The 24,991-nt window shown below is 44.8% G+C and overlaps 1 protein-coding gene across 1 annotated transcript in view; it reads left to right on the top strand.

Moving 5' to 3' along the window:
- The window catches only part of TRPC5 (transient receptor potential cation channel subfamily C member 5), an 89,457-nt gene that overhangs the window by 29,260 nt on the left and 35,206 nt on the right, over positions 1–24,991 (top strand). The window contains exon 3 of the mRNA XM_065846603.2: positions 14,122–14,643. Within this exon, the coding sequence (XP_065702675.1) occupies positions 14,122–14,643 (522 nt within the window). The remainder of the gene's footprint in view (positions 1–14,121; positions 14,644–24,991) is intronic.

The following is a 24,991-nucleotide window of genomic DNA, read 5'->3' as shown; positions in this document are numbered from 1 at the left end:
CAATCACTGCAGGTTGAGGATAGGTTTCCCCTGAAGTGTCATGGAAAGCAAGTGATGGGATTCACGTGGATTTCTGCAAGATCTCTTGAATACCAAAGCTTGTGTCCACTAAAATTCACAGCCTTACTGGCTTGGGTGGACAGAGGTCCGTGAAATAACGTTGATTTACGGCAGCTGAAATTCAGCTCCAACATCTCTAGTTCAGTGACACATTTCATAGGAGGTCTCTTTCACTTTATCTGCGTGCCAATGTGCAGCTCTCCTTCTGTAGCGAGGTTTGCATCTGCTGTCAGCTTTACAACTTGTAGGAGAACACGTGTGTGGGAGAAGAGATGCGGTGCCAGTTTCGGTTTTATTTACAAGGTTTGTTACAAGACCAGATTTCATCAGTACGTTTTAGACTAGTACTGGCTTGGTGCAAATCCTATGTGCAGACTAGGATTAACTTCTCCGGCTGTGGTTCAGCTCTCATGTAGACAGCAGGCAGTGTTTGCTGGTAGGGGGCTGCAGGACTGCACTTCCATTTCAGCAGTTTCACTGATAGTTCATGCAGTGATGGTAATTTACGTTTATTTCATGTATAGCAATACAACATTAACTGGAAAGAAGTGCTTAGTTAAGCAAAGTTGGGTCAAAGTTGGTTAGCTTCTCAAAACACAAAGCTAACACAGGAGGGATTTTTGAACACAAGTTCCTGATGCTAATTCCAACAGCAGTATCGATATACATTCAGTAATTATCTTTGCTGGGCCCTTTCTCAGAAAGTCCTTTGGGAATCCCATACCTAATTGCTTTCACAAAAAGCACCTGATAGATCAGATCAGCACAGCTTTGTCCTAAGCAGCTACTTAGATGTCCTAAAACATGCTTTTTTGGTTGAGTAGTAACACAAATTCACAGTTCATGGAACCATTTCTGTCTGGCTGAGAAATTTGTCAGATAGTGCTACAGGACTTCTTATATATAAAGTTTAGTGTGATCTGTTAATTAAATGTACAGAAGGTTCAGTTTGCCTGAACAAACCTGTGTGAAAACAGCTCTTGGACTCACTTGTAGCAGCCTGTTTCCAATTAGGGGCTGTTTTTCTTCGCTGCACTCCAGGCAAAGGTGCAGAAGCAGCATCTTCTCATTGCTCTCTCCTCAATGTCCAGTATGTTGCCTTCATTCATCTGCCTGTGGAAACCTGTCCTGCTGTCGGCCTGTGAGGTTATTATTTGACTCTACAGCACAGTCTGTGTCTCTACCTGCCAGGCATGAAGAGCTGGTCCTGTTTGTGGCTGTTCACGGCAGCTCAGGTAATTATTACAGACCTGACCTGCAATGCAGTTTTGCTCGCCAGCCACAGCGTCTCTAAGAGGTGATGTGTCCTGGGCACTCCATACCCGTCTCTGGAGAGCTGCCCAAGGCGAAGAGCTCTGCTTTTCCCCTGGATGATGACCTTTTCAGGGAGCACAAGTAAAAAAACTTTCAAATATAAGAAGCGACCTTTGTTGTGTTCCTTACGTTAAGAGAATCAGGGTCTCATTCGTGATGTAAGGAACAGGGCGAAATGGCTGAAGAGGCTGGGCAGCAGAGATGCTCGTGTCCTGTTATTAAGCGAACACAGGCAGGCATTGTTCTGCAAACCTTTGCTAGGCTGCTGGTTTAGTGCCATTTACTGCAAATGCCATGACAATGGCAGGGGTAAGTCATAGCCAGTAACTATAACAACATGCTGCTCCCGCACCGCAGCCGTGCGTGCACACGGTGTCTCGGGAGAGCAAGAAATTACTCTGTTTACATGTGGGACGGGTGAGAGCCAGGAGCACGATGCACCTCTCTCTAAAAGCTGCTGCAAAGCACCTGATAGATGATTGCGCTGAGCAGTGATGTGTTCAAGTAGATGTATTCCCTTTCAGGTTTACCTCCAAGCAAGGTTCACCGGCTATTTTAAGAACTCAGCATTTCTCCTCAGATCGGTTCTGCCCGGTCCTGGCATCTCTGATGTTTGGTCCAGGGAAGGAGGATGCGGGTGTGCATCTGGTGCACGTGGCGCTGCTGGGACAGCGCAGGTCGGAGCTTTGCTGACCCCAGGGCTGGACCTGGCACAGCACCAAGAGCTGAATTCTCGGGGAAACAAAGGAATATTCAATTATCGACTCAAAATAGATTAAGTAACACAAGAGCTCTTCTAGCTCTGTGGTTCTTACAAGTTCGCTTGTTACATAATTTACCCAAATTCATCCTCCGAGCTAAGTTTTTAAACCATACTTCGCTTTGGCCAGTCACTTGGTTTTGCTGATTGGTCACTTACATAATAGGATAGTTTGTTTTTCCCCAAACAGATGACAGACATTTGGAAAGAAAGCAGTCTGTTCATGAATATTTAGAAGAACAAGAAAACAAACTAATATTCATGGAACCTGAAGGGTATGCAAGTGTTGCTTTTCCTGTTGAGATTTGTAGTCGGTGAATATGTTTATTCTCCAGGAAATACGAATGAGCCTAATCTGGTGCTTTGATAGCTATTGTTTGCTCTTTGACAGTGAAGAGGTTGATCTTGTACTGCGTAGCAGCAAAAGAACAGTGTACACGTACTGAGACTGCTTGGCCTGGCAATCCATATTGAGGTTTTACACAAAAGTGTCATGTTATTTGAATAAATAAGACAACAAAGCAGTGAATAATTGTCAGAAAGAGCAGGGCTAGGTTAGGAACAGTGAAAATCAGCACACACAGATGCAGTATTGACTTTGGCCCAGGCTTATTGAGTCGGGCGGCTCATCTCTTTCGGGGTAGGAATGTTAAACTGCAGGATTGTCTGTGCACAGGACAGGTCCAATGCAAACAATGGCAAAAGAAGAGGTTTTTACTACTCTATAGGAACCAGCAAAGAGCAGGAAATACATATGTGAGGACTCACATTGTTCTACGCATTGGATTCACTGTCGATTTATCATCAGTAACAGTTGTATTTCCAGACATTTTGCAGCCCACTGAAATCAGTGCAGCTCTTCCCTTGGCTTCCAGATGAGGCCTTCAGGGGCTTTTTCTTAGTAGCTTCTTGTGTGAATCCTGTGTGGTGGTCCCAGTTCTCTACCCACACGGTCTGGGCCGAATGCTGAGCCCTCCCTCTGTTCTATAAGAAGCTGGAATCAGTCCTCTGAACTACTACACGTTCCTGCTGAAGCCATAAGCACCTTTACGGGAAGCTGTATTCTTCACAACAATCAGAGCTGACATCAAATGTTTACATAAGGATGATACTAGCATCTCTCTGCTATCTGCCAAAATTAGCACTTTGCTGGTGGCAGATGGCTCCAAATTGATCTGTTTCACAGATGGGACTACACATGCAACTCCTCAATCATGAGAATTAAAAAGAAAAGGGATCTTGGTATTTCAAACTGTGATGCAGTTTGTTTCGATGGTCCAAAGGCCTCCTGACCAATGAGATCTCTTCAGACACCCATCCATATGTCTTCCGACAAAAGGAGCTTTACAGAAATAAGCTCAGGAAGAATGTGGTTGTGAAGAGGAAACTGTTGAGAATAAACGGCAAGTTTTCAGTCTTAGTTGCTAATGCTCAGATACCTGGTGTTGGAAGGTTGCTGCACCTGACAGCATTAGATCAACAGCCTCGGGACCATAGTTTGTGTACCAGAAATTTTACGTTGCATTAAACCATTTTATTTTTGCTCAAGTCCAGTAACCTTCTTGATTGAATGTGGTTTAGCTTGATTTTCCTACTCGCGTAGGGTTCTTTGTCCTGTATGCAGAGTCCAGTGCAAAGTTCAGCTCTTGCCACTGACAGCCCTTGATTTTTGCAGACTTGCGGATACTTATTAGCGGCACAAGCTCATTGCCGGCCTTGTCAGCCCTGTGCTGTCACTGACAGGACGTTTTAAGGCAAAGGAAGCGGATCAGCTGTCAGATATGACATAGAAGCTAGATTCTGCAGGCAATTATTAATTGAGGGAGAGACGTTTTAGGAGCAGCCAGTGTTCCTCACGCCCTGGCTGACGTGGTTACTGTGGACGTGTCTCACCTGCAGGCAAAGTGCACAGAGGTTCCTGTGCAGGACCAGCGGCTCTGGGCTTTGCAGCTGTAAGAAATGTTTTCCTGTCTCCTTCAGTGAAAGGTTTATGTTTCTTTCAGAGGAATGAGAGGCTTGTGGACTTCCTGGCTCAAACTGCTAAGCCTTGCAGCACCAGCTCTTAACCTATAAGCCTAGGGTGGATGTGGGGAAATTGCTCAGATGCATGTTGAGCAAAGACGTCTTGCTTACGTGGTGGTAACAGATATTCTGGGTGCACGCACTGTCTTTTCCTGGAACATCACAGGCAAGGCCGGCGCCAGCAAGTGTGGAGCATTACAGAGGTGTGAAGTACAACAGAGCGATCAGAGCAAGCCCCAAGTGCAGGCAGATCTGTGTAGCCCTCCTGCCGTGTTCACCAGTGCGTACCAGGCTGTTCTCCTGGAGTTTAAAAAGCTGAGCTAATTCAGGGAGATGTTGCTGAAGTGTGGGCATCTGTATCAAGGATCTCTACAGGCAGAACCTGCTCTTGTGGAGCTCTTGCAATCGAGCGCTGGAACAGCGAGGGTAACAGGCTGGTTGCTGTAACTCAGCACAGCTACTGTGCCCTCTGCCGTGACTCAAACCAGTGATTTCCATGTTAATATGAGACATCCAAAGTGAAAAGAGAAGGCTTAACCTGGTTAGATACACTCTGAGCAAGAGCAGGTTCTAAAGAATAGAAGCAGTTGAGAAAAACTGGCCACAAGTTCTCAGTATGAAAATATTTGAAAGGCACAATAAGGAAGAAAGATGGTGTCTGAAAACAGAAAACTAGCTGTTACTGCTCCAAAGCCTAATGGCTCTGCTAGCATCTAAGCTTTTCATTATTTTTATTGATGCAGTAATAATTCACAGCTATAGTTAACGTGCCTTTGACACTGGCGGCTGCCTTCGAAATGAATTCCATCTAATTAAACTAAACAACAGAGAAACCAAAGACCACTTCAGTTAATGATTACATTTAACTGGGAATATCTTTCCTCCCTCCCCACTACCTTCCTCCCCAAATCTATGAGAAGGAGGTACGAGGCAAAACGAAGAGCTCTGGTGATATATGGCATAGACCTGACGAGTAGCATCAGGGCTCAGGCTCACAGGCTGCAGTGCCAGCTACGAGACATATGACAGGGGCAAATAAGTCACTGGTTCCTTCTCTTGGGCCAACAGAAAATCTGTTGTTAGCTCTTAAGAGAGCTGGTGGGGTCAAGCCAAGAACTGCATCACAGCATGCACAAACATGTCATGCTGGTAATTTAACATATAGACAGGTGGAGAAGTCAGGAATGCACTGTTATACAAGATGCTTCCCAGGGAATTATCTTTATTAATTTGTGGAAGGGATCTTGGCACTTGCCTGCGTTCAGCTCTCTGTGCAGTGTGTTTTTGGTGAGGAGTGATGGGTGCATGGGATTCAGCTGGGTGGACTACCCGTGACAAACTATTTGTAGGGAAAAAACAATCCTGTTTGTGTTCTGATCTAAGTGAACTTTTGGTCTCTCTATAGATCTGTTGATTAAGGTGTTAAGCCTCAAAAACCTCTATTTCATTACCTACCCAGCATCCATGAATGTGCCTAATTTACTCAGCACCCTTTGCTCGTAAGCCCCAGTTACAGCATTAGCCGCTCCCTGACATCCCACCGCACGGTTTTGCCTCTGGTCTGTATGATTTCTGAAAGCTGGCAGAGGCTTTGACACGGCTATCCAGATTCCACTGACACACACATGCCTGGTGCAATAGCTGAAACACACTTTCCAAAAGAAGCTTCTTCGTATGGGGAAATTGAACATAAATTACAGGCTCCTCTGGAACAGAGCTCTGGGGTCTATAAAGAGGATGGTTTAGTAGGAGTCCCCTAATCCTTATGTGGCTGTTGAATCAAGCTGTGCTGGGCTTTGCAAAGTAGAACAGCACCTCTATGGCTTGTTTGTCATTTTAACGGGTGGCCTTTGGGTGGTAACAAGAGGCATGGGCAGAGCAGTGTAGGGGAAAGGGAGCTGGGGATCTGGGGACAGCAGGGTGACCATGAGCCAGCACTGGGCCCTTGTGGTCAGGAAGCCAATGGTACCTGGGGTGGATTAGAAGGGGGTGGTCAGTAGGTCAGAGAGGTTCTCCTGCCCCTCTGCTCTGCCCTGGGGAGACCACCCCTGGAATATTGTGTCCAGTTGTGGCCCCTCAGTTCCAGAAGGACAGGGAACTGCTGCAGAGAGTCCAGCGCAGCCACCAAGATGCTGAAGGGAGTGGAGCATCTCCCGTGTGAGGAAAGGCTGAGGGAGCTGGGGCTCTGGAGCTGGAGAAGAGGAGACTGAGGGGTGACCTCATTAACAGTTATAAATATGTAAAGGGTGAGTGTCATGAAGATGGAGCCAGGCTCTTCTCGGTGATAACCAGTGATAGGACAAGGGGCAATGGGTACAAACTGGAACACAGGAGGTTCCACTTAAATTTGAGAAGAAACTTCTTCATGGTGAGGGTGGCAGAGCCTGGCCCAGGCTGCCCAGGGGGGTTGTGGAGTCTCCTTCTCTGCAGACATTCAAACCCGCCTGGACCCCTTCCTGTGGAACCTCAGCTGGGTGTTCCTGCTCCATGGGGGGATTGCACTGGATGAGCTTTCCAGGTCCCTTCCAACCCCTGACATTCTGGGATTCTGTGAAATAAAAAAGCTTTGACTGAGAACAATATTTTCCCTGCTCTTCTCTGCATTGCTGCAGCAAGAGAACACTGCAAGCCAAGGTCTGTGGTGCGTCCTTGCCTTGGGAGACTGTGCTGGAGAAGTGCCCGAGCCTGCGAGAGGCTCAGGGTCATGAGCATCATTCTGCACACAGGCTGGTGGCAGCGCGAGAGGCTCGTGTGCTCCACTTCAGTGCTCTTCGGGCAGATGATGCGTTAGAGACAGTCTCTGAAGCATGAGGAGCATCTCGTTAGCTAGACGTTGTAAACTACCTAGCGTTAGAAATAGCAAAGGGAGTCACTGCCTAAGTGGTACTAAAGGAAGATCACAGCCACACAGATCTTATTCTCAAGTGAGACCCTGCCACCAGTTATTTCTTTGCTATGGCAAACTCCGGGGTCTTTTCACAAGCCACGGTGTATTCTTGGTTAGTATGATAACAATGCCAAAAGCGCAGCCTAAGAGACAAAATGGGGAGAAATGTGGCTTCTTGCTCTGTGAGCATCGAGATGCGTTTGTGCCACATCACACAGTGCCGGGCTGGCACCAGATGCCGTCACTGCCTCCTTTCTGTGAGCTTGTCTTGTGATCAAATCTAATTATTTTCTTTCTTTTTTCTTTTTTAGAGGAATGTGATTGAATAGGAACACTACTCCACCTCTCCCAAGCAAAAAGCCCTTTTCAAGCCCTGTTAGCAACACATTACCTCGCCTAAACTTAATGAAACATCTCTCATCCGCACACAGTAATACTTTACAGGAAATAGGGACATTTTATGTACAAAGATGACATAAAAAGCTATAGATAGAATGATTATTAGCCGATATTAGCACATATTGTCCTTGTTGCCACTAAGTCAGAATGAAAAATACAGAGACCAGATAAAATGAATTAAAAAGCTGGACAAATCTTCCCTCCCAGAATAAGTCCTGGAAAATATTAGAAAAACAGTAGCCATAATAAAATGCAGATTACCGCGAAGACAGAGCCTGCAAATTACCAGCCAACCATGGCCTGGCTTGGTTTCAACATGTTTGGGATCAGGGGAACTCTTATCCATAAAATGAAAACATATCTAAGGTGCAGCGATGTTCCAGGGCCTTTAGTGTAGCTAATAAATTTGCAGGGCTGGATTAAGTAAGCTCTTTAACAAAATTCATTTCCAAACTGATAGCACTTATGCCACTTTAGCAGCTTCTTTAATGTCTGGATCTGTAACAGTCCCAAAGTCTTGTCCCTTGTTTGTTTTACCTGGCCATTGTTCACTGGCCCCAAGCTGCGCAAGCGTATGATAAAACCAAGGTTCATTTGATAGTTGGTCGTATCGTAGGGGTTATGTGACATAACATCTGAGTTGTGACTACACTGAACCTCCCAACCATTCTTAGATGAGGAGCCATAACCAGGAGAGGGTGCAATTGCTCATGGCACAACATGGGTTTCATTTCTCTACACAGGGCAGGCGCTCCAGCCCCTCTCCCTGCCGCATTCAGTAGCTCTCAGCTGGAGCAAGACACAGGAATTCAGTCCATCCTCAAGACTGCACTTCATTCACATACAAGAGGCTCAAACACAAGCTGAGTCTTTAACAGCATCCCTCTGTGACTTGGAGAATAAACTCCACACTGCCTGCAGGCTTTCTCCAGTCCGTCAGCAAGCGCTCATCTTATTTCCCCCACCTGCATCAGAAAGGGAGGCTGGCTCAGAGCAAGTGCTCTGGCTGGAATAAGTTGCCATAGGCCATTTAAATGCATATTTGCAAAATCCTTTCCTTCTGAAGGCTTCTCTCTCAATTCCTCTTTTTTAATCCCCAACCAAAGAGAAGTCCTGCAGCATCAGGCACAAATGGTGACATCTCTTCTCAATCTTTCTGGCTGTGCTGTATTTCCTAAACACATGGCTGAACACAACAAGCCCTGGTGCAGTTCTGCCTCTGTCAAACGCACTACATTTCAGTTTAGCTCTGAAAACTAATCCCTTGGGTCTACCTCCATTTTAAACACATGGATAAGAAGCCAAATTAAAACTTGAAGAATCTAGAGCAGATATATTTAGATTAAGGTATTTTGGTTTTATTTATTGGTTGCAGGGGGAGAAGTTTGGTTATTCGCGTATCACAGATCTAATTTTTCACATTATTTTGGTGGCAATGCATTATATCATGCTTTTTTTATTCGAAGATACCTTTATCAGTGTTAATATGCACCATCTAGTAGCCTTCTATCAGCGTTTGGCTTGCTATAAGGCACTAAAAGGTACTGATTTTCTCTGTTTTGCAGTATCAGTCTGAGGGGGAGAGACTTTGTCTGTACAGGCATGTAAGTCACTGCAGATTTTGGACCAGCAGCAGCCTTTTCTTCAGCTGGATATTGTGGGACAGGGTATTGAAATCGCTGGAATACTTCAATAGCGACAGCAGAGCTTGCCCAAAAGTACATCTACAACCACGTGTGCTTTATGCCAGTTACAAACTTGTTCGTAACCAGTACAAAAGCCCTCAAAGTACATTACTTTTCTGTTACCAGTTGTGTTGTTCATTATATTTCATTAACCAAATTACATCAACTCATTCAATGAATTGCTCTTTAGAGAAAACCCAGCCTCCCTGTTAATACAGATACTGTCATCACCCTGATAGAAGATGTCTCTCAAGGCACCTCTGATTAAGATACTCTCATTGAAAGCGGCACCACTGCATCACGTAAGACGAATGCTTAAATTTATAGACGCATGTAACATTTTTCCAGAGTCCCACATAAAGAAATAAATGCCCATGGGGTTCTGTCAATAAAAGCATTTGTTTATGGGTTTAGGGAAGGGGCAGGATTCAGTTGGCCTTGACAGTCACAACATGTGTTTTTTCAAGCCCCTTTTGCTGGTAACATGGCTGATCTGCAGTCTGCCAACACTGACTCTGTTTCTCATGGTCTATTTATAGAGCTGCAGCTACAAGTACCACAGGACTGCAATTCGGAACAAAATCACAGCCACTGCTAAAGCCCTTTGACTGCTGAGCCGTGTGCTGAATTGATGTAGTGCAAAATCTTCTGGTTAGAGTGACAGAAATTGGCTGTGCCTGTTGCCGCGCTTGTGGATGGCACATGCACTTCTCACACAGGGCTGCATGCAGAATAACAAACTAGAAATAGGAAATCCTTGCTCAGTAAGTTACCTAAGCTTGCATTTCGATAAGCATTGCATTTAAAGTTTTCCAGTGAGGTTGCACGAGTTTGTTTCGTTTAGTAAAACAGTGTTTTGGCAGTTGGAGAATGTTTCATAGCATACAGTTGTATCAAGTTACACAAGCTGAAAATAATGCAGATGAATAGGTTTACAGTTTGTCAAGGTCGTACTTACAATTCATTACGCCAGTCCAGGTGAGGTGCTGGTTTATGGAACGGAAACAGCTTGAAAATGCGGCAGTTCCACCTGTAACAGGTTAAAGTGTTGTTAGTTATTGTCAAACAACAGTGGCAGTGTTCTCAATGCCAGGCAGGTTGTATATTTAGACTGTCTCTAACCCAAGAAGTTTACAAGTGGAGATTAACAAAACTAAGAAAGTAAAGGATTTCGTGGTTAGGCTTTGCTTTACTTTGTAGATACTGCCTTTTCGGTTCAGGTCTGAAGCACTGAAGGGTTCTTTGGGGAGACTGCAGCTGTAAATGGAAACACCTGAGCCTGGAGGGAGACCAGTGTCTGGTGGGGTTACCAGACCATAATCAGGACTGTCAATCAATACACAGGGGCATAAATGCAGAGACAGAAAACCAGCCTCAAATAGTCATTACACAGAGCCAGGATCTTTCCTCTGAGTTCAAGATTTTGCACTCAACTGGCAAGTTCCTTTGCTGCAAAACAGCTTTTTTTTCCACCTAGTTGTCCTTTTTCTTTTATGTGCCTAGATGACAGATGCTGTAGAAACACTAGAGCTTGCTTTGAAAACTTCTGGTGCTAAAACCCAGATATTAGTTTCCATGGTCTGTAAAAGAAGCATCCACGTTAGTGTCACGTTGGTTGAGGAGAGCTCAGCTATACTGAGCAGTGCATTTCTGTGAATTAATCCACCATTTTCTTCTCCTCTAATGAATTAAGCTTGTTTTTCCCCCCCCACCTTTTTAAATAAATGAGATTTTCCACTTGCTGCTGTATTGTTCAGAGAAGCAGTGGCACAGTGGTGAGCAGCCTGCCTTTATGAGGATTACGTTTAGCAACAAGCATTCAATCACTTGTTGTTAATGGTAGTGTTAATTTCTTAAGCGAACATTACCAAGATGAAATATGGAGAAGGCACGTGCTCCTATGCAAGGAGTGACAATAAGGTTCTGAAGGACTCAGCCTAACAGCTTCTGTCAGGTGATGAGGTTAATGGAAAAGAATTTGTTATTCAGGTCACTTAATGAAAATAACCTTGGAAGAGCTTAGCAGAGCCCTTGGGGTAGAATCACGTATTCCTCTTCTGTTTCCATCATTGTAAGTTAACCCAAGATATAGAAGACGTTGATCTAAACATGAACTCAACCTGTCAGAGTTGTGCAGGAGGAACATCAGCAATTACAACGCATCGTTGTCATCTCTGCTGCCTCTCCAGTGATAACACAAAGAATATAGGCTGCAAAGGCTTGCTTTGCATAGCCCCAGCTTTGAAACAGGAGTCTGTTTGTTAAGATGCAGGTTATCAAAACACTGGGCAAGAAAACAGCAAAAATATTCACCACAAGATGTATGATTTTTAGCCAAGACGTGGCCTGTGGCTCCACCAGGCACAGGAGAGAGGCCGCAGCGGCCATCATTGGCACTATTTCTGTGCTGGCTTGTGGTGGTTTATTGTTTCTGCTCAGCTATAATCAGAAATAAGCTTCAACTCCCGTGATTTGAGGCCTTACACTGGCCTGCTCCCACACGCCAGGGAGCCCCGATGTCTCTGCACCACCATTTTGCTTCTTGTTCCTAAATTAAAAGCGCGGCCCAGGAAAACCTGCCTTCCACACAGCGACTGCCTGAGACCCAACAAATACAGCAGTGCTCCATTTTGGGGGTGAGGGCTTGTGATATCAGCCATAATGAGGGATGGGAGATCACTTGATAGATATCCCCTGTTTTATCCCAAACCTTGGGACAGCCATTTTGGGAGCCCTAGATCCAGATTTAGGAGAGCTCGGGAGCAGACCAGATTAGCACTATCCCCACCTGTAACGTTACTGCCTCATCAGCAAGCTCCCATTTCATGTTTTGAGCAACACGAACACCTCATCTGTGTAAAGCTGAAAAATCTTCTTCACAGCCCTGGGTACAATAACTTCCATGTAGAAAAACAAGATTAAACTTGACAGTAATAGGAGTGATAGAGGGGGAAAGCGTTCTTCTTTGAGGCAGAGGCCGCAAATACAGCAGCCAGTGACTGACTGGAAAAGGAGGGAAGAGAGATAAACACAGTTATTCAAGCACCAGGGCTTTAAAAAACACTTCTGAGAGAAAAAAGAAAAAAACCACCACATTTCTCTTGACATTTAACAAGCTATCTAGACGAGCTGAGCAAAGGAAAAGAAAGTAAGTCAGAGACCTTGCAAAGAGAGCTCCTTTCGGCTGTTTGTTACTGAGTATCTTAAAATACATTTATCTAACCTTGCTAAGAGATGCCAAGCCATCCACAACCCACAGCAGATCCTCACCACCATTCTCCCTTCTTCCCCATGAGCCGTATTTATAGGCTGTTCCCTCCTGGCTGCCTCTGGAGGCACCGGCCTTGTTAGCAGAGCCTCCTGCACCTGTGTCTGTGGGCCGCCCAGATTTAACTCCTCACGTGCCGCATCCAGGGTAGCGGGCTCGTGTTATCCCCCAAATCCCTCCAGCCACCCAGTACAGGACCCTGCATCTCAGCGTGGTGCCGACCTTCGGGCGAGCGCTGTGTGTTGCGAACGGGCCCTGTCCCGCTGTCGGCGCCGGTTATGATGGGGTTTATCAGTCACCTGCAGCCCGGGAGCCTTTAGCTCTTTAGTGCTATAGAGGCACTTAACTCGCAGGGAGTTCAGACCCAGCGGTTCGCTGTCTCATAACCAGTCCTAGGTGTATCCTGCAGGATTGCTACCCAATTACAGAATATGTTGCGGTTCACCCTGCAACATAGGTGTCCTGGTTCAGGAACGGCACAGCAACCACCCTCAGGTCGCTCGGTCCATCAGCTCGCAGACACCAATGTGGTGGACAGCAAATGGCATTTATTGGTACGTAATAAAGCAATATATACCTTGAGTTTTACAGCATCACATCCGTCTGCTCAGATAACACACGAAACACTACACCTATCAGGGGAGGGGCCACTATCTTCCCGTACAGCGCAAGATCTTCCGAACGCAAGACCCTAACTACCAACAGGTTACTTCATGCTACTTTATCACTGCTTTACTTTTGGATTTTTTAGACTGAGTAATGTTTCCTGTCATTAGGACTCTTTGACAATGGTTTCTCTGAAACGCCTTTAACATTTGAAGGGGAAGCGGGCGTACTGTTCACCCAAACCAGCAATCACCCCGAGCAGCAGGCTGCGGCTGCCAGGCCAGAGCGGCGGGCACACCGAGTACAGTGTGCTCGAGTAGTGATTAACGCACAACAAAGAGAGCTGCCTGTGCTGCAAATGGAAACACACTGCGTGCTTGGGATGGAAGAGCATTTTGCTCTAATTTTGCACTCTGCATATAGTAATAAGACACAACAGGGTGTGCATTAAGTTCATCTTTTGAGAAGTGCAACAGTAGCTGAATAATGCACACCCTGGAGCGTCTTATTTGTAGTGGACTATGGCTCATTAATTTTACATTTAAATTTTTTCAAACCCATTTAAAAAAAAAACCCCTCTCTTCTAAGGGCGGTTATGTAATGTATCTTTCCACTGAAAAGTATTTTCAAATAAAAGCAGGAGGGAAAAGGTGAGGAAGAGCTTTGCTCAACTGCAGACCAGTGTTTGGTTTGGTTTGCCTAGGGCCTGCTACAAGCAGGTACTTGATCGCTAATGTAGAGATATAACACAAATAATGATAGTCATGGACATCTATTCAGTGGCTACTCTTTTCTAGACTTTGTTGTGTAATTACCCAGGCCTTTTGTCTTCCGTTTTCCCTACAATAGTCTGCCTTTTGGTATATGAACCAATACCCATTTCAGAATAGGTTCACATCTAAAGCATTCAGCTGGGGATGTGAGTGACTTTGGCACCAGACTGGGAAGTGAATGGTCACAGGTTCCTGCTCAGGAGGTGGATGGGTATGATCTAGGGGAAGGTGGTTTTACCAGAATAGCAGAGCACGTGTGTGTGTGTGCATCGATACAATAGAATTGAAAGAGCAGAGGCTGTTATAAAAACACATGAAATATGACTATGGTTCATCCCTTTCTATAGGTTCCAACCTTGATGATGGACACCCAGTTTTCAGAATTCACTCCAGATATCACCCCAATAATGCTGGCGGCTCACACCAACAACTATGAAATCATCAAACTGCTTGTCCAAAGACGGGTAACAATTCCACGCCCGCACCAGATCAGATGCAACTGTGTGGAATGTGTCTCCAGTTCAGAGGTGGACAGCCTGAGGCATTCCAGGTCGCGGCTGAACATCTACAAAGCCTTGGCCAGCCCTTCATTGATTGCCTTATCAAGCGAGGACCCCATCTTGACGGCCTTCCGACTGGGCTGGGAGCTGAAGGAGCTCAGCAAAGTGGAAAATGAGTTCAAAGCTGAATATGAAGAGCTTTCACAGCAGTGCAAGCGTTTTGCTAAGGACCTTTTGGATCAAGCACGGAGTTCCCGAGAACTGGAGATCATTCTCAATCACAGAGATGATCAAAGCGAAGAGCTGGATCCCCAAAAATGTCATGATTTGGCAAAGCTAAAGGTAGCAATAAAGTATCACCAGAAAGAGGTAAGAGCCATCTAAATGAGAAGGTGTGTGATGGCTTCTTGTATTGGGTGAAATGATTCATGTCTCTGGTCTGCATGGGTTTGGGCAGGGTTGGTAGCTGAAAGCCAGGAGGGCTGCGTTTGGAATGAGTGGACAACCATGTGCAAACGTCACAAACCAGGAGGTCCGGTGCACCCTGGGGAACAGCACGAATCTGGTGACAGTTGAGGGCAGCAGGGATGGGACTTGCTGCAGTGGGTTATGGCTTCTACAGCATCGACACTTTCTGTTTCACATACTTGAATTCCATTTAATTGTAGCCCATCCCTTTGCAAAGAACAGCCTTCAGGGATTTCCAGGTTGGTTGGCTCCAAAAGCTGCTTTTTTACAGGAGCCAAAGGCTAGAAGGGGCTCATGAAGGTCTTGACTGCAGGAAATAGTATAATATACCATTCACTTCCTCCAGGCACCAAACACTTCCTAGCACCCATTCAACACTAATTCATAATGGGCAGAGAAATGACAGCAGCGAAAGAGAGTAGGATTGATCCCAAGTGCTCTCTCTTCCCAGATCTCCATGTTTCCAGCAGTTTTGTTAGGTGAAAATGCTCGCGTGATGCTAGGGAGCGGATCGTGTCATCCAAATACTGGCACCTCGGGTTGATTCCTGCTCCTTGATTCAACTGTGTTTTAGGAACTGAGAAGCAATTCCCAGAAATTCAAACTCCTGCCTGTAACACCAGAAAGGAAAGACATACTTGAGCTAGAGGGCATAGAGCCTTTCAGAAGCCCTGCAAATCCAGAGATTTATAAGATAATTCAATAAAGGCCATGGACCCAAGGAAAAGGCTGACAACAGTTTTATTAGTTGGCTCTGGATCTTCTCTCTCTTTCCAAACCTGGACTGAATTTAGCAGATGATGTATTACTGTTGGCCAGTGATGCTCCAGGTTATCTGAAGGGGGAATTTAGCTTGCTTGGTTGAGGAACTGGATTGTAAGTCTGTTACATTCCTCTGTGTCTGGAGGGAGACAGGAGTGGTGGGAAAGCCTGCCACGTTACTCTTTGCACTGTCTTCTTCACATTTGATGCTTTGTTTTATGCATTGACCCAGATGAGGACAGCCTGATACGGTACCCACCTCCCTTAAAGGCTGCTCATGTCATCCGAGGTACAATAGCCAAGGAGTGAAAGATGCGGATTTTCCTTTCTTCCCTTTTGTCTGCTATACTCCTGAGTACCAGCCCCTTGACACAACAAGCTGGAGCTGAAGGGTCAGTTTTTTGGGGATCCAGCACATGATCAGTTGCTGCTTGTGCTGGACCGCTCCAGGGAAGGGTCAGCAAGGCTCCCGCCTTCAGGTCAGGTTGTGGTTTTTCCTGCAGCTGACATGGTTAGCTAACACCACAAGTGCTTTAGGAACATGAACAAGTAATGAAGAACTAATCTAGAGAAGGTACCTCAAGTCAAATGTTCCCTGAATCTAAGAAGGGCCAGAAACTCTATGTGTTTTTTACTGGCTCGATAACCACAGATGCTGCACCGGCATACAGGCCTCAGGACACCCCTGGCCCTGCTGCCTGTAGGTCACTGCTGGTTTCATGTCTTGCCACAATTCAGGCTCACAATTGAGATCCAAGCATAAATCTGTGGCCACCCTGATCTTGTGTTCACGTTAGGAAGCTGCAAGGTTGAGGGAGTTCACTGTATTTGAAATGTAGTGCTGAACAGTCCTGAAGCTCTTTTAAAGTGACAAATTTTTAGTCTTTGCTTGCTTGCTTGACAGTTTTTATCTCTTTTTTTTTTAGGCGTATTTGATTGAATTCCAAGCATATGGGCAAATTCTATGTTTTATGACATATTCATGACAGTTCCAGCATATAAATGATAGCAAATATGCTCTGTGTCGCCAGCTAAAGTCAGCGCTGTTTCCAGGTAGAATACTGGTGGGCAGGGACCAAACCAATGAGTTTGGGAAACCAGCACTACCCAGCCCCCTCATCCCACCTGGTCATTCACAAATACCTGATGCATCCTGCAAGACAGTGCTGGTGTGCAACAGAACATTGCAGTGGTTTACTTATCATGATAATTAGTCCAGTACTAAACACCAAGCAAGGCAGATGTCATTGCCAGCTTCTGAAAAAGAATGAGTAGGAACATTTGTCAGGGAAACACCGAGAAATGCCTTTTAATCATGACTGAAGATATCAGGCTGAGAGAACTTTTGTGGAGACAGGAAGGAAAACAGAAGCAAGTTTGGTTTTGTGAAAGACACTTCTGCAGAGAGAAACAGCAGCTTTCAAAAGTACATCATCCTGTTCCACCGAAGCTTTCTGTGTCTTGACATTAAATGGGATGGGATTGGATGGAGAAGCTTTTTATATCTTTACATTGACAAAGTGACAAGTCAAGTCTCTGGTAGCCTAAGACGAAAATCCAAAGTGGGCCTTAGTTATTTTCTGGGGCTGTAAATTGTTACGGCAGGTGTTAGTTCTTTATATTCCACGTAAAGAATGTGTAATCTCACACTGATATTAGACTAATTGCCAGACAAATTTCCTGCAGCTTTTTTCTTTTTGAGTGAAATAAACCTCAAAATTTCCCCCAAAATATGAAATGATTCCATTTCAGCTTAATCAGGCAGACAGGAATGCTCCTGATTCTTCCTAGAAAAGTTGTTGAGAGAGAATCGATAAAGGGATCATTGCCTTTGGATGGAGGAGCAGTACTGTGCGTTTTGGGTAGGGAGCAGATCTAAAGTTACTTTCTCTTTGTACCAGCACAAGTGATCTTGGCAGTCAAGAGTACTCTTCACTAGACACGTTATTCAGTGTTCTTCTCTCCAAGGCATTTCAGCTGAACCCACCGTACCATTTTGTCCCCCCCATCACACTCCCATACTGAAGAGTGGGTGCTGGTTTGTTCCAGGTACAGCACAGTAACAGCATTGACACTTCTAGTGCAGGTGGATGATCTCCAGCAGTGAACATACCGGACTGGGAAAGCCAGATATCTACGGGCAGTTCTTCCTCCAAATGGGTTTCTTCTTGACAAGTGTAGAAAAACCTCTCATTCTTTTCAACAAAAGAGCCTGGGGGGTACAAGTTTTGATATCTCCCAAACATTACGTGTGTTAAGTATTTTATAAACTGATGAATTTGTCACTCATGAGCAAGAAGAACTTTTTCCTTTGGAGGAAGGCCAAAAAAATGGTGAAGAAATTGCTTGCTTTTCATGGTTGTTTTTAATAAGCCCATACATCCTAGAAGGTAAATTACTCTTTACACGGAAAGAAAAATTGCAATTATACAGGAAAGATTAAAATGTGCCCTAAAGTAGCTTTGTTTATGGTAGTAAATGTTAAAACCATACTGTGCAATGTTCACAAGCTCCATCTCCATCTCAAGTGTAGGATAGTAGTGTCCTCAGTTTCAAATTACAAAAGAACCCCAATCATTTCTTTAGAAGATAGGAAGGATTTAATAGTTGCGATTGGTGTTCGCATGGCAGTCACAAAATCTCAGAAGCAATGCTGACAGCTCTAGTGCCCTGCGAAACATGGGTTACATCCAGCACAGACACACCAGCTTTCTCCAAGTCCACTTTTGAAAGGAATTATTTTCATAAGATCACGTGAATTCATGGTGTAAGAGACACGAAAACTTTTTGTAAATGCTCTGTAGTATATGGCATTTGCCTTCATATTATTACTTTTCAGATTCTTTTATTTGTGACTAATTTTGGAAGGAGAAAGGTGCTGAAGACGCAGTACGAAAAGGTACAGCTCAGCTGTTGAGGATCCACCTTCACTACGCTGTTCTGGCACCATATTAGCTCTGCATTTGTTAATTTGTTTGCATTTCTTAGAAATGATGGGGAAAAGCAATCTCTTAGGATCTCACCAGTCATGTAAAGCACAGTTGTATGTGCCGTGCACCATTGCTGTGTTAGAGAATCAGAGTGTAGGCTGAATACAAATACAATTTTTACATGCTTTTAACATTTTTTTGACATCACCATATAATGTAAAGCGAGCACAGCGCAGCAGTGAACCAGGTGTAAAGGGCAGATTTCTCCTTGTCTATAACTTTCTGCTACGCCACACGCACTCTGCCTGCTCTGCCTCCCGCTCGCCAGCACAGCCCATTCACATCTTCAAAGTGAAGTGAAACATCATAGTAGTGGCTGTTTAGCGCTCTGCATTTGGCTGGTGCTGGTAGCTGCAGATACAGTTTGTGTGTCTGTAAGAAACGCGCACAGTGCAAGGCGCTCATTACAAAATGGATTTTACCTGTGACCGTGTTGCTTAGTGCTTTCACCCAACTAGATCAAAAGATTGCATGAAATTCCCTCGCAGAAACCTTAACCTTTGTCTTTCTTACTCATTGTACTCTAAATCAATGACAGGAGAGAAGTAGAATTGTTTGCTCTTCTAATTTATAACCAGTGTTCTTTGCTCTTTTCATGATGAAGCTTCAAAAGTTTTAGTTCTTATGTATTCGCAGACATTTCCATGGACACGTACCTCCCGAGGTGAGTACTGGAGTGAGTGAAGAACCATTGCTGCCGTGCCACACGTGTTTCAGCCGCCTTGCCCCTTGCCAAGCGCGGGGCTGCGGCTGGGAGCAGGGAGTGCTCCTCATTCTCCAGGGAGCGCACAGACGCCTGGCACATTTCTCAGGGCACTTCAGTCAGTGTAGCGGAAGAGCTTTTAAAAATATCAGAGATGCATGAAAAATGAAGTGTGAGGTCTGCGAAAATCAAAGCTCATCTACTGCACCTTGTTTACCTGTTCTGAAAGCCATTCCGGTGTGATGATGGATAGCCACAGATCCTCCTTCGCTTGCAGGCAGTGCCAAGTTATTCTCCTGTGGTTTTGTCTGTTTTCTTGCCACACTGCCTGGAGCTATAATGATACAGGGCTGAATATTTGTATTGCACTCTTAAAAGGCACAATGAAAAGCGAGCTTTTCGGTGAGCCTGCACCACTCAGGAGATTAATAAACAGGCTTTTACTTTCAGGTTTCTAGAATGAAATCACACCATGTCATGAAAAGATCTTTATTAGGAGTAGATGGGGGGAGCAGAGCTGCTCCTCATGGAAGGGTTTTTGTATTCTAGGGACCTTATCCCTTAGTTATCAGATGGTGAGGATGGTGTGGTTATGCTGCCTCCACATCTCTCCTACATCACAAACCTGAACATAAATTCAGGGATTTCAAAAGCACCAAATGTCACCTGTCATATTCCATCAGCATTTGGTCATTATTGTATGCAGCCAGGTTACCATCCGATGTGTGAACAGTGGCCTATGGTAAATGAAGCTGTTTTTCACTCAGACTCAATCCCAGCAGGCAGAAAACCACGTTACAAAACCTCCCAAGGCTGCGGCAGTAACTGAGCTGTTCCCAGCGGCCGGACTTTGGGTGACGGCTGGCGATGCCTGTTCAGTTTGGGAATTTGAACCCTGCAGCTGCCTGGTGTGACCGGAATTAGGACAAGTGAAGTTTAAGTGTAGCTTCTCTCCAGACTTGGAAGACGAAGTACTCAGAGAACTGATGATTCATCAGTTTGACAAAGTGGACTTGAATGTTTATTTGAGGAAACACTATTATTTGGTATACTATTCACATAGCAGCAAAACGTTCTAACTTGCTGAAGGTTAGCCACATATCGCAGCTGGCACCGAGCAGGACTGCAGAAGACCATCTTCTGACAGCAAAATCATCTGTGACTAATCTTGCCATGCACAAATTTGAAAAAACAACCTAAGACCAGTATGTCAGCCAAGGACAAGGACTCTGCTTGTGTAATGTGTTAGTGTCATGTACAGCAGGCAGCAAATGCCTGGATCATTCTTTAAGTCATTTTTGGTGCCTCCTGCCTCTGACTCAAATGATCTCTTGGACAAAGACAGGAAATACGTTGAAAGCTAAAGGGATTGCCACTGTTTTAAGAACATTCAAGAATTATTTAGTGAGTTTGTCAGTTCCCTTAACTTCATGTGTCCTATCCATCTTCTTGACAGCAAGAGAAGAGGCTGGAGAAGCCAAAGTTAAAGTACGGGACATGACTGATTGTCTTGCTATGGACAACAGAAACTGGAAAGAAGTGGTGCCTTGTATATTGTATAAGCCAATGTTCAGTCTTATCACATCTGAAGGTCGAGAGTGCCTCTCGGAATCAGCTTTACATCAGTGGTGAAGAGTATATCATGTTATTTCATACTTCACTTTGAATGATACCCTGAAATAATAAACTCTGTGGAAAATATATTGCTATGGATTCTCCTTTTTGGATATAGAGTAGTCATTGTTATTTATCTGATTTCTGTGAATTCTGGCTTTACTTCTGTCACTTAGTGAGGAGTGTTATGAAAATCTATAGAGAAAAGAACCGAGATTACACTCCCCTTACACCCCTTCTGCGTACATCAGATCCGTCAGCATCCCGAGGAGCCATTTAGGTGTCTCATGATTGAGAACACAGTTAGTTCTTCACTCCAAGAAAAGTGAGATGGATAGATGGGTCAATCATGACCCACGCAAAGGCAGTTCTTGTGCAGAATGGCATTTAAAAGCTGTGACTGCAGCTTTCGTGTTCTTATTCTTCCTCTACAAACCCTTGAGCCGGCTGAGCAAACGTCGTTCAGCAAGGAATGTGTCCTTGGCACCCGAAAATGACTCAGGAGCAGAGGCAGCCTTTGGAGGTTCCCAGGAATGAGAGGAGTGTTTATGGTGTGCTGGTCTGTGTTCTCCTGGATATTGAACTAAATGCACCCATTCAGGAGAAGGTCAGCTAGAAAGAAAAAAGAAATCAAAATTAAATAGTTTCAGCATAGATATTACTCAGGTCAGAAAGGAAGCAAATGAAAAAGATCTTTAGAACTTCTTCACAACACTAACAGGGGAAAGTAGGTATGTATTTAAAAATACTTGAGAATGACTTTTCAAATTCTCATGTTTGATTTGCTTATCACTTATTTAATGTAAATGTTAGAAATTGACTAGGGAGAAGAAACCCAGCGTTTCACTTGGAAGTCAATACCTCCTCCACTTCAGCTAAAGCCTGTGCGAGCGCCCGTGTTCACTTGCAAGGTCTGTAACTCCTGCAGTGCTGCCGGCAAGAGGACCTGGGAAAATCTGCATGATTTGTCTCTGAACAGGTGTTGCAATGCTCTGTAGGACGTGTCCAATACCCCGTTCAGCTCTGGACACCGGCCGGTGTGTTGTGAATGAACCACTTCTCTCTGGGGTCATCTCTTTGTATTCAGGACCGCACTCTGCCTCTGCAAACCCAGTCTGGGCCTCCTTCATCTGTGTAACAGAACTGTATCATGAAATATTTGCTGAAATACTTTCTACAGGAATGTATTTATCGGCTGTCGTCTGCTGTCTGCTAAAACAAATGCTGAAAAGTGTTGCTTCTGTCTGGAGAGTTGCTGAGGGTCTGACCCAGCCCAAGTCTGGTGGGGTGTTTGCTAACAGAGCTTGGCCTCCCCAAGCGCCGCTCGGCATTGCCTTTGTTCAATGCAGAATTTATACCTGCACTTAAATCCTGCTGACACAGGCCATAAATACAAAGCTATAGCTAAACACATGTTTAAGCACTCTGAGTAGAGATGGATTTAATTTCAGGCTTAAATAATTGCCGCTTCCATGGGTAGGTACCCAGGATTTGCAAGCTTCTACCTTAGTGTTAGAATCTGTGGGCCCGCTTTTATTGAAATATTTAAAGCAATTCAACATAAATTTGTGAAAAGGATGAATTTTGATGGAAGTGTAGCAGGTTTTTAGAGGGTGTTCAGTCTCGCCTTTTGCCAGCGTTCAAATCACTGATGAATTTCCAATTGCTACTGCTTACGCTGAGTTCATGTCTTACCATCGAGAGATGTGTTACGCTTAGGAGACCTCTAGTGAAGATTAATGTGTCATCATCACTTAAAATATTATTTTAAGAACAGATTAGACAAAATTCTGTATAATTTGATGCCATATGGTCATCTGTGGAGGATCTGGAGTTTGTTTTATTCACAAGCAGAGGGACTGAGCATTTCGGGTAGCACCTGGTTTTCCTGAAGGACTCTTCCAGCTCAGCTAATGATCTTCTTAATGGCAGGAATGGCTGCAGTTTGGGTTTGCGTCAGTGCTTTGCTGTCAGGAGTAACAGGCATGTGAGCAGCAGCTGTGGTTTTGATAGGAAATTCATCCTGTATTTTCCTGAGAAAAAACTATTATCTCTTGGAAGTGCCAGAAGAGGAACATCGAGTTGTAGTGCCTTTTCCCCAAGTTATACAGCCTCCCCTTCAACTTCCTTTCTTCCTTCTTTGCCTGTTGCAGGAAGAAGTTCATTAACAGGATGAACAACCATTAGGTGTTTACCCTCTGCAGCTCACACTTCAGCGGCAGAATGTAAATAACTCTGCAGTCATTAACAAGGTTGAACTTTAAAAAGAAACGTGCTACAAAAGAGGATTTTCTTATTCATCTCACTGCTTGCAACACTGCAAACTTGAGGAGGCTGGTACTTTATGTAGAATATCTGGTCTCCTAGGGCTTTCCGGCTCTCTGCAGCAGACATCAAATTAGGCCACAGATAGTTTCTCTCTTCTGTCTTGGTCTAATTTAGAAACGTAGCTCTTTGAGATTTGCCCACTGGAATTTCCTTTAAGAGCAATCAGACTGGTTCAGCACCCGCATTTCCGCGGTGCTCAGAGGAGGCAGAGCGGTTCTCTGCTGCACCGGAGCTGCGCTGTGCTGCTTGGGTCTCGGCAGGAGCCTCTGCAGGATTCGGGAGCGCAGAAAGAAGCTGGATTTTAAAAGTCCGTTTGCATGCCGTTTCATCTTCCTGAAGTCCAAGTTAAAGCATCACTTTATTGCACAGTGTGACCCATATGCCTGCTGGCATTGTGCTAAGTATTTTGGCTATTGGACAGTTAAGCTCTGTGGGTTCAGGCATTAAGATCTGGCATTGATTGCTAAACCCAAGCCTGTGGTGGGACTGACAGTGTGGGAGTTTTATCTTCACGAGAGGAAAAAAGTTCTAGCGAGTTGGTTCTGAGAACTCCATCCAGCAGGAAAGGCTGTGCTGTCCGCAGTCCATCTGTACGGGTGGGTGGGTGGCAGGTACCTCTGTGCCAGCGCCCCGGGATGGGGGGCACACACACCTGCTGGTCCCAGCGCTGCGGGGACACGTGTGTCTTCAGAGCTGTGTCCCTTCCCAGCACCTCTGCAGGGTGGGACAGGGATTTCTGCTGAGTGCAAGGCAAGGGCATTGATCCTTGTCACAACACAACGGGATTCACAGGAAATCGACGCTCTTTACAGATCTGGCTAAAATATACATTTATGCTACTACATCAGACGCTGCAGTTGCCCGATTGTCACACAGACTGCAAAATCTAGCTCAGTTCCTGGCAAAATCTGCCTGTCCAAAGCCAAAATAGCTTTAATTGTAGCAGGCAGCAGCATATAACGATACCCTAAACACAGGAACGTTGCAGGTACTCAGCTGCCATGGGTTACAGTGCTGCTGGGGAGATCTAATGTACAGAAATGAGTGTCAGGGGAACTAAAGGTAATTCCTGGCTCCCGTGGCATGTTGGGCTCTCAGTGGTGACCCCACTGGGAGCTGAGGCTGCTGACTGATAGGAGAACTCCATCCTGCTTATTAACACAGGGCTCTGCAGTTACAAATTAGTGCTTATTCATCTATGAAGAGCATTTACTATCACCATCCACAGCAAGAGTACAGGAAAGAACTCCAGCAAACTCCAAACAGAAGAGCCTGTTGGCAGCCGTCACTGATAATCAGAATAAATGCAGAGAGATACTGTGCTCAGCCCCTGTGATGTCTATCAGGGAGCTATTTCAGTTGCTCCCTGAGGCATTCACATCTCAGCCCATCTGTGTCTGATTCTAAATTACTTATGACTGTGAGAGATAAGGGATTTCCCCATAGATAAGGGGAGGGGGCATGGAACATAATTTCTGTTTTTGATATTTATATTAATGGCGCAGCATGCAAAAAGCATTTAATTCCCAAGAAGTAGAACTTAGGTGACATTAAAATATCAGTAAAGATTAGATAGTAAGAAAGAGACACTCCATGCAGCTGCCGCTTTTTTCCCTTAAAAACTTTCCCCTTGGTAGATGAGCAGGTGACAATTACTATGACGAACATTGAAAATGAAATTCCATAATAGCACAATCCAGCTGCACGCCAAATGCTACACAAAGATCCTGGCAAGACAAAGAAGAAAGAGAACAAAAAGACTTTGTATTGCAGCAGTCTCTACCCTCAAGTGCTTCCCAACCATGACCGAAGTTGCGGATCTCACTTTTTGAAAAGGCAAATATACTTATCC

The sequence above is a fragment of the Patagioenas fasciata genome, chromosome 11 (genome assembly GCF_037038585.1).
Source record: "Patagioenas fasciata isolate bPatFas1 chromosome 11, bPatFas1.hap1, whole genome shotgun sequence".
Lineage (NCBI taxonomy): Eukaryota > Metazoa > Chordata > Aves > Columbiformes > Columbidae > Patagioenas > Patagioenas fasciata.
The sequence above is the reverse complement of the archived record's forward strand: the minus strand, read 5'-3'. Positions and strand labels throughout refer to the sequence as shown.